Source organism: Astatotilapia calliptera, chromosome 5 (genome assembly GCF_900246225.1).
Source record: "Astatotilapia calliptera chromosome 5, fAstCal1.2, whole genome shotgun sequence".
Lineage (NCBI taxonomy): Eukaryota > Metazoa > Chordata > Actinopteri > Cichliformes > Cichlidae > Astatotilapia > Astatotilapia calliptera.
In genome coordinates this window covers 2,361,769-2,376,768 of record NC_039306.1, presented here as the reverse complement: position 1 = coordinate 2,376,768, position 15,000 = coordinate 2,361,769, and the positions used below count along the sequence as shown (strand labels likewise).

Here is a 15,000-nt window from a genome sequence, read left to right as displayed (position 1 = left end):
TCCCCAGACCGAGGAAAATCCTTCTGAACGAGCACACGCCGACATCTGGCTTGGCGATCATGAGGAACGTGATGATGTAGCACAGAAATATCCCAGTCAGGAGGACGTAACTCAGCTCCCTGCCAGATGCCCGGACGATCGGCGTGTCGTTGTACCGTATGAACGTAGCCATGACGAAGATTGTCGCGATGATGCCCAGCATTGCCAGGAAAACCGGAATCACCGCCCAGGGCGAGTGCCACTCCAGCTTTGTGATGGGGATGGGCTGGCAGAACGTGCGGTTGGCGCTGGGCCTCATGTTGTAGGAGCACAGCTTGCAGGTGAACTCGTCGGGCTGGAACTGGTATCCGTCGCAGGGCTCGCAGTGCCAGCAGCAGGGCATGCCTTTCACCACCTTCTTCCTCTCGCCAGTTTTACAGGGAAGGCTGCACACGGAGGTGGGAACCTCCTGTTCTCCTCGAGGCCACTGCATGTCCTCCTTCTGGAGAGAGAGCATGGAGACAGTGAATGGTTAGATCAGCGCCCCAACATATTCTCACTGCCAACTCATCAGAAACCGCTTCTCTTCATGTTGTAACACAGGGTCATTTTCTCAGGTAGGTTAGGAGGCAGGTGGAGTACCAGATGTAGTTTAGACCAGCGGTCCCCAAGCCCTGGGCCACGGACCGGTGTCAGTCCGTGAGTCGTTTGGTGCCGGGCTGTGAGAGTTGAGGCTTGGGTGTGAAATCTATGATGTTCAGGGTTATTGTTAACTCTGTTTCCCTGGGTCTGTTCCTGTGTGTTACGAATAAATCTTTCTTTTTTTGGTACTGGTTTTATTTTGTTGTATTGTATTTGTTGTATTCGCGACACCTTAAAGGCCGGTCTGTGAAAATATTGTTGGACATAAACCGGTCTGTGGCGCAAACAAGGTTGGGACCGCCGGTTTAGACCAGTGCTTCCCAACCTTTTGGAGCCACGGCACATATTTCACATTAGATAAATCACACCACAGAAGCAAAATGTCACAAAAATCATTTGATCGTTTTCTGCCTCGCACCAGCCTCGGTTTGTCCCCAGGATACCTTTTTTGCTTTGCTTTCACTGCTCATGCTACGGCCTTCATCTGGGTCGCAGTTTTCTCCAGGACCAGGGGCCTGTTCTTCGTACGTCGCTTACTACATCCAAGATCAAATGACACATCCAAGACCAAACCATCGCGCTAACCGTGAGCTCGCTAATCCGGTTCCCCGAACACACCTGCTGTTGACGATTACTACAGCTGGACGCAGGAATGTGAGATCACTGGGTGTCGTAAAAGGGGCTACGCATCGATAGTAGAAACATTGATCGGCAACCCGCTGATTGGTCGGTGAAAATGTCGAAGGGGCGTGCTCGGTATTTTCCGGCAGCAGAGCAAGAACTCATGAGTGAGGGATTTCAGGAGTTTCAGAGTTTAATGAAAACGCAAGAGAACACTGCAAAGGCTGCAAAAGCAAGGAGAGAGGGCTGGCAGGAAGTTGCTGACAAATCAAACTCGTAGGTAATTTAATAATAATAATAATAATGGATTGGATTTATATAGCGCTTTCCAAGGCACCCAAAGCGCTTTACGATACCACTATTCATTCACTCTCACATTCACACACTGGTGGAGGCAGCTACGGTTGTAGCCAGGCTGCCATATCGCGCCATCGGCCCCTCTGGCCAACACCAGTAGGCGGTAGGGTAGATCTATCATATGACACTATATTGTCCAATATCATATGGCATTATATTATATTATAATATGTTATATTATATCCCCTTTCACATTAGAGCCACAACAGGACCCACAAGAACATGGGAACAAGTAAAAGTGGAATACAGGAATATTCTACAGAATGGTAATATTTATCTCTTAGATTGCTTTTCGTCTCTTGGCAAGGTAATACTGGCCTGTAATACTCTGTTAGTTTGTTCATAACAGCAACCAAGAAAAGGGCAGAGGAAAAAAAGACAGGTGGTGGTCCTGCACCCCCTCGTCAACAAGTTGGTTAAGTGAATAATACCCTCACGGGAAAATCGATATCTCTCTATGAGCACACTGTCGCGCTGAGCTAAAGGATCCTGTCTGTCCCGCAATATACGCTGAATTCTGAGGACTCTCCTTATCAATCTTGCACCTTCCGCAATGGGTTGGTCGCGTATACGGACAGGACATGGCTGCGACAGGCTTCCCAAATCCACCTTCGCTTTTATAGCCGTGGTCTCTCATCTTGATTACACGAAGTAATTTACAATTACTACTCTGAAATATGAATTACATCTGTAATAATCACATACATGTAATAGAATGTTAATAGTACATTTCCCTTTTTTAGGAAATGACCTGTATGTATCTGTGTGACATCAATAAAAGGATCAGGTGCTGCATTATCTTTAGTTACATTGATGTTATTTATTTATGGTGAAACAGTGGTGGAATATCGCTGTTGCTTTCGTATAAATGAAGCGGACATACCTGCGTGGCCGCGATCTAATCCTGTTTACATAAAGTAAACCTGCTCCCGAGCAGGTTTACGCTTACGGATCTGTTGCTATGACAGCAAGTCCCGGATGAGCTTCGGGGAACCGACTGATCCAGGATCACGCGAAATCGTCAACAATCTAATCCAGCTAACTTACTTAGCGAGGTACGACGAACAGGCCCCTGGTCTCACGGACTATGTTTTCTTTTCAAACATTTATCTGGGATTACGCTATTACGCACTGCGTCGTCTCACAGCATGACGATTTTGTAATTTCTTCTTCATCTTCTTCTGTTTTACTGGCAGTTGGCAACCCATTTAATTAGAGCAGATAGTTGTACTGCCCTCTAGTGGAAGAGAAGGTAATTGTTCCGCCTATTACTCACGCCGATGGCTTAGAGCAGGGGTGTCGAACTCCAGGCCTCGAGGGCCGGTGTCCTGCAGGTTTTAGATCTCACCCTGGGTCAACACACCTGAATCACATGATTAGTTCATTACCAGGCCTCTGGAGAACTTCAAGACGTGTTGATGAGGTCATTTATCCATTTAAATCAGCTGTGTTGGATCAAGGACATCTAAAACCTGCAGGACCTGGAGTTCGACGCCTGTGGCTTAGAGTACTACAGTGTTCCCTCGTTCTAAACCCACAATAGGTGAAATCCACGAAGTAGCAGCTTTATTTTTTACAATTATTATGGATGTTTTGAAAACCCCTCACTACACACTTTATACACTTTTCTCAGACAGGCATGAACATTTTCACACTTTTCTGTCTTGTTTAAACTGTCAAAGTTCAAACCTTCGTAGAAAGTCCAGTATTATAGGATGAAACCAAAGATCAAACCCTGTTTTCAGGTCCAGAACATGGAATAGAGCCGCTGCCAGAGAATTCAACATTAATGAATCACTAATGAATCAGTGGAAGTGGAGGAAGCACGAAGAATGAGCTGAGTAAAGTTTGACTTATCTGACTGTTTTGTTTCGCTTAATGTGCCTTATAAGCCGGAAAATACGGTAACTTCTACCTGCCTTTTGTCCAAATCTTTGTGCGATGGTTAGCATCTTCCTGCCGCAGGAGACTTTGACGGAGCAAACGTTTCATCGACATTGGTGTTTGTTGGGAGAAAACTTACAAACATGCAGCACTTCAGAGTCACACTGCTAGCATCGAAGATTTAAGTAAATTTGATAAGCTGAACGCGTTCTGCACTGGACACGGCACGAGAGTGAGTGACAATGGTCTACAGCCAATCAGGACGCAGAACACAATGCGCTGCAAAAAACAACAACAAAAAAAGGCACCACATCCAGAGAAAGACACCAACAACCCATCGCTCACAGGCTTTCAGTAACAGTCAGTGTCTCTGGTGTTACATGTCTACATTTGGGTTTTATATCTTGACCACTGCTCGCAGCGGCTCACTGGATCTGCTGGTTTCTACCGATGGCGCTATAGGTCTTTCAACCCACTCTCATCATCAATGTGTTTTTTTGTGTTGTTGCTTTGATGCGCTGACATTATTGTCCACCAAGACATAACCTGCCAGTGTTAGAGACCTGAAACCTGTCTTAGGGGTTGCAGGAGCAGGTTTGTCAGCCTGCAGTCTGGACCATGCTCTGTTTGAACCTCTGTGCTCTGGTTTTGTCACATTACATTTAGGAAAGGATCTTGGTTGAAGGTATAATCCCACAATATTTGGGGGTCAGTACTATCTTGTAAGTATAAAAACAGCTGCTCCATAACTGTAATTACACAGTATTTGTATCAGTCACAGTATCAGCGTGAGGGTTTCTTGTGTTTAGGGTCCGTGTGTCCATCGTGTCAGATCACAAACGGGTGAGCAGCAAAGGCACGACTGGTTGGGAATCGAACATCTCACACAGACACTGAGCCAGCAGCAGGTGTGTCACTGCTCAGGACGACTTTGTGGATCAGATAAAAACACAAAGACACAAAATACGTCGCTGATCTTTTAAAAAACTAAAATGTGTTTTCCTGCTCTGACCTCTGCGACTGCACAGGAAACATTTATTAATGACGGCCACACCTCCTCCTCACACATACACGTTCTATAACACATGCTGACTGTTCCTGTACAAAGTCTGTGTTGGTAATTCGTACTGGTTCACATGTAGCATGATGGGAATGTGCCAGACCAGCTGGCATTTCCACTTCCTGCCTGAACAAATCCATCGTATCCACTCAGATCGTTGGTCACTTTAATGGGAGAGCTAGCGTTAGCGCAGAAAGCCAGCTCAGGGTTGGATCTCGAAACCTGATCGATACGTCCATGAGGGGAACGATGAGCTACAAACATTCATGGTGCTTTTATTTTGAAAGTCAAGCTCGCTTACAAGTCGCAGGTTTTCCTTTTTGGGAGGAAAACACCTGTAAGTGTGCAGCAAGAACGAGCCCGTAATGGTCTTTACTGAAAGTCACATTAAGTGGAATGGACTTTAACTACCCTCTTATCTGGTCGTTAAGTGATGACGTGACGAATCCTACTTGCGGGCCTAAAGTATTCTACGTTTAATATGGCTTTTGTGTTGTTAACATGTTTAATGTTTTGTATTTTCTTCTATTTGATCTCAAAAAGCTCCTAAAACAGTCAGTGATCCCTGTTGACCTCCCTCGGCTTTTATTACCACTAATCATTTATTTAAGCTCAGTTTTTAAAACCTTAGGATGTAACTACAGCCCAGCCCATGCAGCAGTATATGAATGACTAACCTTGTATTGTGGATGGATTATCTCAGTTGTTCTCCTGGCTGAAGTTTGGTCCTTTTACAGCATCCTGCCATGCGATTACATTTGTTCCTGACCACCGAGAACACTCACGTCAACTTTTATCGAGTGGAAAAAAAGTTAGCTTGTTTATATTATGCTAACATAGCTGTGTCGCTAGCGGTCACGTAGCACATCATTATATACCAGCTAGCCCAACTTCAGTAACCCTACAAACGTCACTGCTGTTTAGTTTTCTGTCTTCATTTATGCTGGAAGTGATAGCAGAGCTGTACGTTTTAATTTGTTTCCAAAACCCCGCAGTCAGGACATGCTATATTGTATTTAGATAGAAGCTAGCGAGCTAACTTCCTGCTAACTTCTAACTCCGTTAAATGTCATAAATTCCGTTTTCATGGGTGCCTGGATGTTAAACTCAATTGTTACACCTGGTAGAGCAGAACGCTGATCATTTTATTAAAGATGAAAGACTTTAGACAGTTTTTCAACTCTCAGTAATGCCATAGTGATCGTTTGATATATGGACCTGCAGCAGAGTTTAGGCCCAGACACGGCTGGTGACGTCAGACTGAACAACCGGATAAGGAAACCCCTGAGGAACGGTGACTAATCACTTCTTGCAGCATGCAGCCAACGGGGAATTTATTCATTTATCGTGTTTTGTTGTACCGTTTTATTTTTAGTGTCTTAGGCTGAGTTTTATTTTGTTAATGCTGTGTAGTTTTCACAGTGGCTTTGGAGAGACGTCTTCAAATAAACCAGTGATGGAAAAACTACTTTCGTCTGCCTGTGCTTTGAGGGAATCATACACATGTATGTGCTGTACAGCTGCATGTGCTTATTATTATTAATAAATTATAAAGAACAGTTGCTGAGTGAGTCTGAATTTCAGCTGTGCCTGTTTGATGTGACTTAAATGAAACTTAATGCATGAAGGGATGATTGTAATGCTGTTTTATTAACGAGTTTTCGCTCTTTCAGGTTTAAAACGCCTCTTTAGAAAGCGTCCGATCCGATGTGCCAGCGCAGGATTCTGAGTATTGTTCAGTACGCTGTTGTGTGAAGTGATGCGCTTGTGGAAATGAGCTCCAAGCCCTCCCTGAAACGCTGCCCAGACCTTGGAAGGAGCTGAGCTCTGACGGATGCTGTGTGTTTGTTATTGTGTGCTGATGAATTTGGCAGATAGCTGCTCGCCGTCTGATCTAAAAGGACTTGGAGGGATTTGAAAAGCTGCTGTGACCCAGAGCTGATCCATTACAGAGCGCTAAGGACGTCCTCAGACAGATTATCTGCAGAGGCCGATCTCAATGAGCCTTTGGTTCCGGCGGCACCGGGAAAGAAAGTCCAGAATCAATAGCGGATGTTATCGCCGCCCACCATGATCCAGATTGCCCCGGCTCCCCGCCCGCCACCAAACAGCCGAGTGGATAACCTGGAATAGCCGGGGATGGAAGGCCGCGTGGGGCTAACAGCCTGGCTCGTCTCTGTCCAAGCTGACAGTTCAGAGCCAGCCTCTAATCCCCCCCCCCCTCGAAAACAGGCGGCGGTCCAGCTCTGAAGGGAAGGAAACGCATCTCTCCCACACAGCTCCTGTCTCCTAATTCATTTTCCCTATTATGAAATTCTGATTACATTCATCAGCATTTGCTTCCACACATCCATCCATCACTCCCACGTCCCATCCAACCTTTTCACTGCACGCCAAGCATCATCAGAATTACATGACCGGCTGACACAAATCCCCGCTGCTCCTCCTCGCCATCAGCTCACAGGCAGGTGAATCCGCCGCCACGTTTAATGCACGGATGGCGTTCAAATCCTACTCGTCACATAAGAAACGAGCTCCTCCGCACGCCATGAGAGAGTGACTCACAGCCTCACTAATAACACAAATCCAGACGGGATGGGATGCAAAACGCCACGAGCGGCGGCAGGTCAATCATTTAAATGAAAACGCCATCTGTCTTCTGGCCTTCGCAGCGGTCAGGAGGGCTGCCCGCCGCCGAGGCGTGTTCAATAATTCACCCCGAGCTTTGAAGAGGTGTCACAGCTGGTGGAAAGAGCCCCCCCCCCACACACACAACCTCAGCAGCTGATTAAGTCTCCGGGTCCTGAACTCAGCCGGCACGCCGACAGCTTCGTCCAACACAGGAAATAAAATGAGGACAACTGTGTTCGCTGTAAAGGTTACAGCAGAAACAACGCTGTTCATTACGCTTCCTGCAGCTCTCTGCATCACGGCGCTCAGGAGCGCTCCACCAACTCGACCAACAACCCGAGTCACCCAGGTCCCAATTATCCTACCCAGCATCCTTAGATACCGCCGACCCAAACCAGTAATGTGTCCTTTCACACACCTGGAAAAATAAGGGTGAGACCGAATGACCACGTAAAATCCATCTGCTCTGGGGTCCAGCAGGATAAAATCGATTATTTATGACTCTCTGAGCACATGAGCCCAATCTGGGTCACAAATCAGCAGACCTGTGGGGGTGTGATTATTCTACACGCCGTCTGACAAATACGACAGAGAGGAAGCGAAGCTTTAACACGTTTCAGGAAAGAGAGGCGGCTGGTTCGGAGCCAGAATCTGACTCTGGGCCGTCGGCATCATCAGCCGGCGCACTGTTTCTGCAAAAGGATGCAATTACCGCCCGCGTCCGTGCCGACCTGAACGCTGACCGTCGCTGAGCAGAAACGTCCCAGACGTCCCAGCAAATCGCTCCCAAGTCAGACGGTGCCAAGAGCTCCATCTGAGACTCTACAGGCCTCAGTCAGCAGGTTAAAGGTCAAAGTTCATGACAGTGCAACTAGAAACAGACTGAAGGAGTAAGGCTGTTATGAAAGCCTCCTCTGTGAAAGGACCTCGTCAGACACAAATGAGTCCTGACGTGGGTTTTTGGCATTCTGCTGCACATTTATATACTCTCCTCCTCAACCTTTGCACTTTTTAGAGGAAACACCTACAAATGCACCTGTGTCCACGCCTGTCCATCACGCCGCTTTACTGAAACTTTACATGAAGCTGAGCTCTGCAGGAGAACTTGTGCTCTGTGGGGTTCGGGGAGGGCTAGATGCTCCGCTCATGGTTAAGCGCTGACGAGGCTGATCCTGACCGATAATGTGCTGCTGGCAGACGGCGTCATGAAGCTTTGCTTCGTCTGGTTCCTGTCGGAGGCCGGCCTGCAGGTTTCTGCTTTAAATGAAACTAAAGGTCAGATTTGCAAGGAGACAAAAGGCGAGCGAGTAAATGTTCACTGGGTGTAAAATGGAAAAAGAAACCGAGGAGGTCCATGAACACTCCCTGCGCCTCCCTCGCTGTTATTCTTATCACTGTCGGGCAGACCTTTGCTCCCACGCCTGCTGTCACACTCCTCGTCGATAAGCCGGCGCTGTGATTCCGTTGTAGGCCGCGGGTCAGTGTGGGTCAGGTGAGCGATGCAGGGGAAGCGCCTCTTTCTGCTCGCTGTTAGTCACAGCAGCGTCTGTTCGCCTGGAAGAGCCAATAACACATCAACACTCTCTGGGGGGGGGCTTCCAGTCTCACTGTACCAGGGACGCAGTGACGGGCTCTCCGCACCGTTGCCATGGATACCTTTTTTTTGGCCTCGATTCTTCATTGCCCCCCCCGCCCCCTCGCCTCCTGACTGCGTGTTGGATGCTGTCGGCCGGTCGCCCAGCAGTAACCGCTTCACAAACATGTCTCGCTTTCCTCCATCTGCCCGCACGCAGAGGGCTCGTCTGCCCCGCCTCCCTGTTCTCACATGTCTCCCTCTTCCTGCCTTCTTTTCATCTTCGTTCCTGGTGAAGCACACAAGCACCGCGGGAGACGAGGGGCTCGCGTCCCCCCTAATATTAGTAACGAGCAGTCATGAAACGCCTCCCGAGGCTAATTTCCTCCGCCTCGACATTCAGCATCAAACCGACTCCGGAGCGTGAGGAAGCTCACTGAACTCTTCGCGTCTCCTTCATGTTGTGCTGCAGTCTCTTTAAATGGATATGCAGGATAAAGCGAGCAGAATCCATCTGTGGTATCAGAGCAGAGCAGAGGGACGCAGCGAGCCTTCTCCACGCCACAGAGCACAGGAACTCCCATAACCATGGAAACAGCTTCGCTGGGCTAAAGTGACACTGAGAGAAACAAGCCTCACCCAAAGTCCATCGAACGTCACTGTTTGATGTCTCCAGAGGACCAAACGGTTTAACAGGACCAACTTGGCTCTCGCTCTGCAGGCCTACTTGTTGTTCCTAGAGTATTTAAAAGTAGAATGGGAGGCAGAGCCTTCAGTTTTCAGGCCCCTCTTCTGTGGAACCAGCTTCCAGTTTGGATTCGGGAGACAGACACTATCTCTACTTTCAAGATTAGGCTTCAAACTTTCCTTTTTGCTAAAGCATATAGTTAGGGCTGGACCAGGTGACCCTGAATCCTCCCTTAGTTATGCTGCAATAGACGTAGGCTGCTGAGGATTCCCATGATGCACTGGGTGCTTCTTCTTCACTTCCCTTCACAGATTCCTGGAGGTGTATTTGCTTCCTGTGGTTTCCTGTCTGTAATTATAATCCCATGCCCCTCTGCCTCCTTTCTTTGCTCCTCCCTTCAGCTGACAGAGGACAGCCATCACGCAGAGCATGTGACTCTCCACACTCACTGTAGTCATCCTGTCCCTCCTGACCAACGGCCTCCATTAAACTGCAGCATCTCTCGGCTGAGTCAGCCTCGGCAGCACGCCGCCTCTCACAAACGCCGTCTGCTTTCCTTCCATTATTGTGAGCCGCAGTCATTAACTCAGTCACTGTGGATCATGATTAAACTGATTAATTGAATGAAGGAGGAAATAAGTCCCCCGGGTCCCGGTGAGGCCGAGTGCAGCTGAACGTTTGCGGTTAGCGGATGAGCGGCGTGCTCGAGTGACAGAAACCAACGGAAAGGACCAAAGAACAGGAAACTCATCAGAGACAAGATCACAGGCATGCCAGCGCCATTCATCCTTCATGTGACAAACACACAGCAGCCACACGCCACGTTCTGCGAGCGCGCTCAGTTTGCTGACTGAAATCAGTCCCGCCTCTGTTAATTATTCACCCGGAAAACTGAAAAATGATCCAGAGGGCTGATTATGATTCAGCGTATCATGTAAAACTGCTCAGAGAAGTCACAGCCGCCGCAAACAATGCGAGCAGATGTTCATTGGTAATCACACAAATGTCCAGCAGGGGCAGCAGCGAGTCAGTCCCCACAGCCAACAGGTTTACAGGCCGACACAAGCTGCTGGTTTCTATAGCACTTCCTGAACCTGCGAACATGTTTGTCTGTGAGTGACTGTAGGGTTTTTACACACAGAGAGGGCGGAGTCACCAGCTTCAGCGCGTCTGAAACGCTCTGATGAGTCAGCAGTGTGTCTGCGTAAAGCAGAGGAGCTGCTGCCAGGTGATCGACAGTGATGATGAAATCTCTTCGACACGAGCCGACTGCGTCAGCAGCAGCTCGGAGAAACGTTGACGAATCTGCAGCACGAGTTTAAAAGTTTTCTTTAACGAAGCGATAACAGGCGTGTGTGAACAGCACGAGGATTAAACCTGATTTAAAGCCGCGAGGAAAGCACCTTCAGCTCACTTAAGCCTTTATCAGGCTCCCACGGGCACCGTGCGAGGTGCACTTCACAGCAGCGCTCGGCGCTCCAACATCACTGCGGTGCGAAACGTTGCTGTGTGCGATGACCCGCTGCGACTCGGGATTATTCTAAAGCACAGAATAAAAGCTCTGTGTACATCAGCTGAGAGCGGGCGGCGTTTTCCCTCCACAGGTGAGAGATTGAGGTCCTTTGTTCTTTGATGCCGGTGCCGAACAAACACACGTCTGACCCTGCTTCAAAGAAAAGCTGCAGATGGAAAAAACAAACAGGGAATTTGAATAATTATCTTCCTTTTAGCTGCGTTTGAGACACAAACTGAAGAGCCGCTGTGTCCTTTATCTTTGAAGGGGTTTAGAAACAGACATCGTGTCACACGTGTGCTGCTTTTATTACTGCGAAATATTCACAAGACTGTCCAAAGGAGCTGCAGAGGAAAACTCAGAGAGTGTAAACGTCCTCGGCGCTGAGCGCATCACTCCAGCACACAGCCTCGATCAACACCAGTTTAACCACAGTGTCCAGTTTAAAAGAGAGCCTGTCAGCTCGAGGCTGCGGCGTTCGCAGGTGGCGGTGTGCCGCTCTGCTCTGATGAAGGCAGAGCCAAGCATCAAGGTTTCATTTCAAAAACCAGACGTGGGCGGGGCCCAGCAAACAGCACTGAGGCTCAGCTTCTGACCTGGAAGCCTCCGGTGACTCTGCGGAGACGTCTGGACTGGCAAGGTGTGATTGGCTGGAGCAGGGAGTTGTGGGAGTGTCTGCTTGGACTGCTGGTTGACATGGTTGTGCAGGACAACAAAACCTGGCTGTGAGGCCTCATATTTGAGACTTTTTAAAGGCGCCCTGATAAAAATCATAGCTCTGTAAACCTGCTGAGGCTGTCACCAGGATGCAGGTGACCCCTCCCTCCTGCTAACAGGTGTGCTCACCTGCGCTCTGTCAGCTGCAGCTGCAGTGGACAGTTTAATGCGGGTCCTGACACTGTTTCAGAGTCCCACAGAGGGAAAGATTAGCTTTTTAAAATCATTAAAAGGAAGGACACCACAGGACACAGACAATATTTCTCCCCTTGTTCGTCTCCTCCCGCCTCCCCTCCTCCCTCCTGACATCTGCTGTTAATCCTCTCCAGGCCACAGACCCCGTTTCATCCCATTCCCAGCCTCAATTGAGATTAATTCAATTTATCACTTGTAATTTCTTCTAGCCGCCAGTAAACGGCTCGTGTATTAGCCCGGGCTCCTCAGAGGGCCAAATTGATTCTGCATGCTGAGCGATGCTTTGTGCATTCAGGATACCAACACATGTCGACCGAAGGGGAGGAGGAGGAGGAGGGGAAGGAGGTCTTCCTCATAGCTGTGTGTGTGAGACACTGAAGGAGTTTGGTCACCTGCAGCCACATCTGGGGGTTTAAACAGGAAGTGGTGCTGCGTTTCACCGAGACCCTCCTTAGTGACCACTTCAGTGTGAGGACAGCAAGGTCCAGGAGGAGCGAGGTCCAGGAGGTCCAGGAGGAGTGAGGTCCAGGAGGCGCGAGGTCCAGGAGGAGCGAGGTCCAGGAGGAGCGAGGTCCAGGAGGAGCGAGGTCCAGGAGGAGTGAGGTCCAGGAGGAGCGAGGTCCAGGAGGAGCGAGGTCCAGGAGGTCCAGGAGGAGTGAGGTCCAGGAGGAGCGAGGTCCAGGAGGAGCGAGGTCCAGGAGGTCCAGGAGGAGCGAGGTCCAGGAGGAGCTGCAGACACTCCTCACAGTACAGCCAGGTTGGAGACGCCTCTCTGATCAGCTGCAGCTCAGCGCTCTGATGTCATGGAGCAGTGGGAGGAGACACCGGCAACGTGACCTCGGATCCTCCAGACAGCGCAGGTACTGCAGGGGGTCAGGGGTCACCCAGGGGACCTCCACAGCACAGGGAGGGGCTTTTAATGTTGGAGGTTACCATGGTAACAGCACAAGTATTTGAATAAGTGCACGTGTCCTCGTGTGACTGCACGCTCCATGAGCCTGTCACTGCTGAGCACGTCAATTTCCCCATTGAAGCATTTTCTATTCTATTCTATTCTATCGTACACACATGAACTTCACGTGAAAGCATGTATTTATGTTTCATGCTGATATTTGCTGCTCTGTCTTCGCCCTTCAGAGTCTGCGGATCAGAAAAGTCAGATTTCTATGAGCAGCAAAGGCGTCTCCGAGGAAACGTCTCCACATGAAGAAGGTGACCTGGAGCCGGTGGCGGTGGCAGGACCGGCGGCGGTGACTCTGAGCTCGGTCTTTCATGTCTCAGCAGGGAGCACAGGTCCTGCTGGCTGCTGAGGCTGATCTGTGGGAGAGGAATCCCTCGCAGGCCTCCTCCTCCTCCTCGCTGATGGGCAGCAGACTCTGAGCTCCTGATGATCACGCTGACATTTAAACGTGTGTCGGAGCTTCTACTGCTGTCCTGCTGGCTGCTGAGGTTTCCTCCACTCGAACATCCACCCGACCAGCTCCTCCCATCACGGGTCACATTCAGCTTTCTGGTTATTCACTCATTTTTGGCCCTGTTGCATTTTTAACTTGATTTTGTTTGTAATGGTTGTGTTCACTTAGAGACGGTTTCACCTTCAAAGAAAAGAAACGTGACCAACATGAGCGGAAACATGCGTGCGTTGTTAGGGGCGTGGCCTCTTTGTCCTTTGTATCTGTCCATCACAGTCGGGGTCTAGGCTGGAAGTCTCCTCCTCTTGAAGGCGACTCTTGCAGCTTTTAGCCAACCCTGGTACAAATCTGACCGGCATCAGACCGGCGACCTGTCCAGGTGTGCCCCGCCTCTCACCCTATGGCCGCTGGCATAGGCTGAGGCTGACCTGGATAAGTGGAAAATAGATGATGGATGGAGCAAATCTAAAAAAATCCACGGCCAAAAGAATATGTCGCCTTCACAGCGTTGCAAACACGAGGACGGAGGAATAGCAGCTCCTGCTCTGCCACATCGGGCTGTGCAGCTGAATAATTTAGTGTTGTGAAGAAGCAGAGACGTGGCCCTGAATGCAGAAGAAGAGCGACTCGCTGGCTGTCCAGATCACGAGAAGTGCGACGAGCGAGTCACATATCAGAGCGTCTCCAGCGCCCGCAGTTTTGGCTCGCCGTAGCGTGGAATAAAGAGAGAGAGGCTCCAGACCGGACTTCACTGAGGCGATCGTGGTTACTCAGCCTAACTGTGACATGTTTCAGATCCAAACCTCCATCCGTCCAGGTCTCAGTAACTACACCTGACCGAGCGCTCTGACCCTGAGTATTTAATCTCAGCAGTATTTAGTGTCTGCTCTGTGCTTCTTAACGTCTCTCCGTCCTGATCCAGACTTTCACAGGAGCAGACACTCCAGGTAAAACCCATCATCACCAAAAACACCAGAGACGTTCAAAGGCTGAGGCAGCACACAGACCCCCTGAAGCAGGAAGTCTCAAACATCGTGGGTGGAGCAGAGAGTCCACGCCGCTGCTCCCTCTCTTTGTTTCGCAGTACCCTCTGCTTCGTCGAGCTGCGGCTGGCTGACTCAGCCTAATAAATTTGTAAACCTCTCACAGCATCAGATAATCTCCTCTGCCTGACCCAGCCTCCAATTAGCCCGTGTTCAGGGCCAGATGTGGTGTAAACGCGCCCGCTAATCCTGCTGGCGGTCCCAGCTGAGTCAGACGGAAACCACCCGCGAGGCGGGAATGGTCCACGCCGTGAGATGCAAACTCAACAAATCCCGTCCTTAGCAAAAAAACAGAAAGGGGGGGTTACAGCACATCACCTGTAAGTAATGAGGGCAGCTCTCTGTATGTACACCTCCTGTAAACGACGCCGCGCTCTGACTCTGAATCAGCCGTAAAAAACCTCCTGGCCGAACTCTGAGGGGTCACCTGTCATTTAAAGGTGTTTCAAAGGTCAAAGGTCAACACGAGTCCTTCACATTGACTTACATCAGCTGGTCTGTTCAGATCAGCAGCATCTTTGACACTCACATGGAGCTGCAGCGTCTCCGTCCACTGTCCAATCATGCGGTAGCCCGGCCCGGTCACGTTGTTCCACTGATACTGGAACAGGTCGTAGCGCCCGGGAGCGTCGCCGTTACGGTTGAACGTCACAGACGTACCGGCACTTCCTGCGGAGGAAAACAG

General features: G+C 49.6%; 1 protein-coding gene across 2 annotated transcripts in view; it reads right to left on the bottom strand.

Annotated features, from left to right (window-relative positions):
- grm7 (glutamate metabotropic receptor 7) overlaps window positions 1-15,000 on the bottom strand; it is a 166,553-nt gene that overhangs the window by 26,241 nt on the left and 125,312 nt on the right. For both annotated transcript variants that reach the window (XM_026166574.1, XM_026166575.1), the window contains exons 7-8: window positions 14,845-14,984; window positions 1-481 (exon numbers count right to left, since the gene is read on the bottom strand). The exon at window positions 1-481 is cut by the window's left edge and continues 455 nt beyond it. In XM_026166574.1, coding sequence (XP_026022359.1) covers window positions 1-481; window positions 14,845-14,984 — 621 coding nt within the window. The remainder of the gene's footprint in view (window positions 482-14,844; window positions 14,985-15,000) is intronic.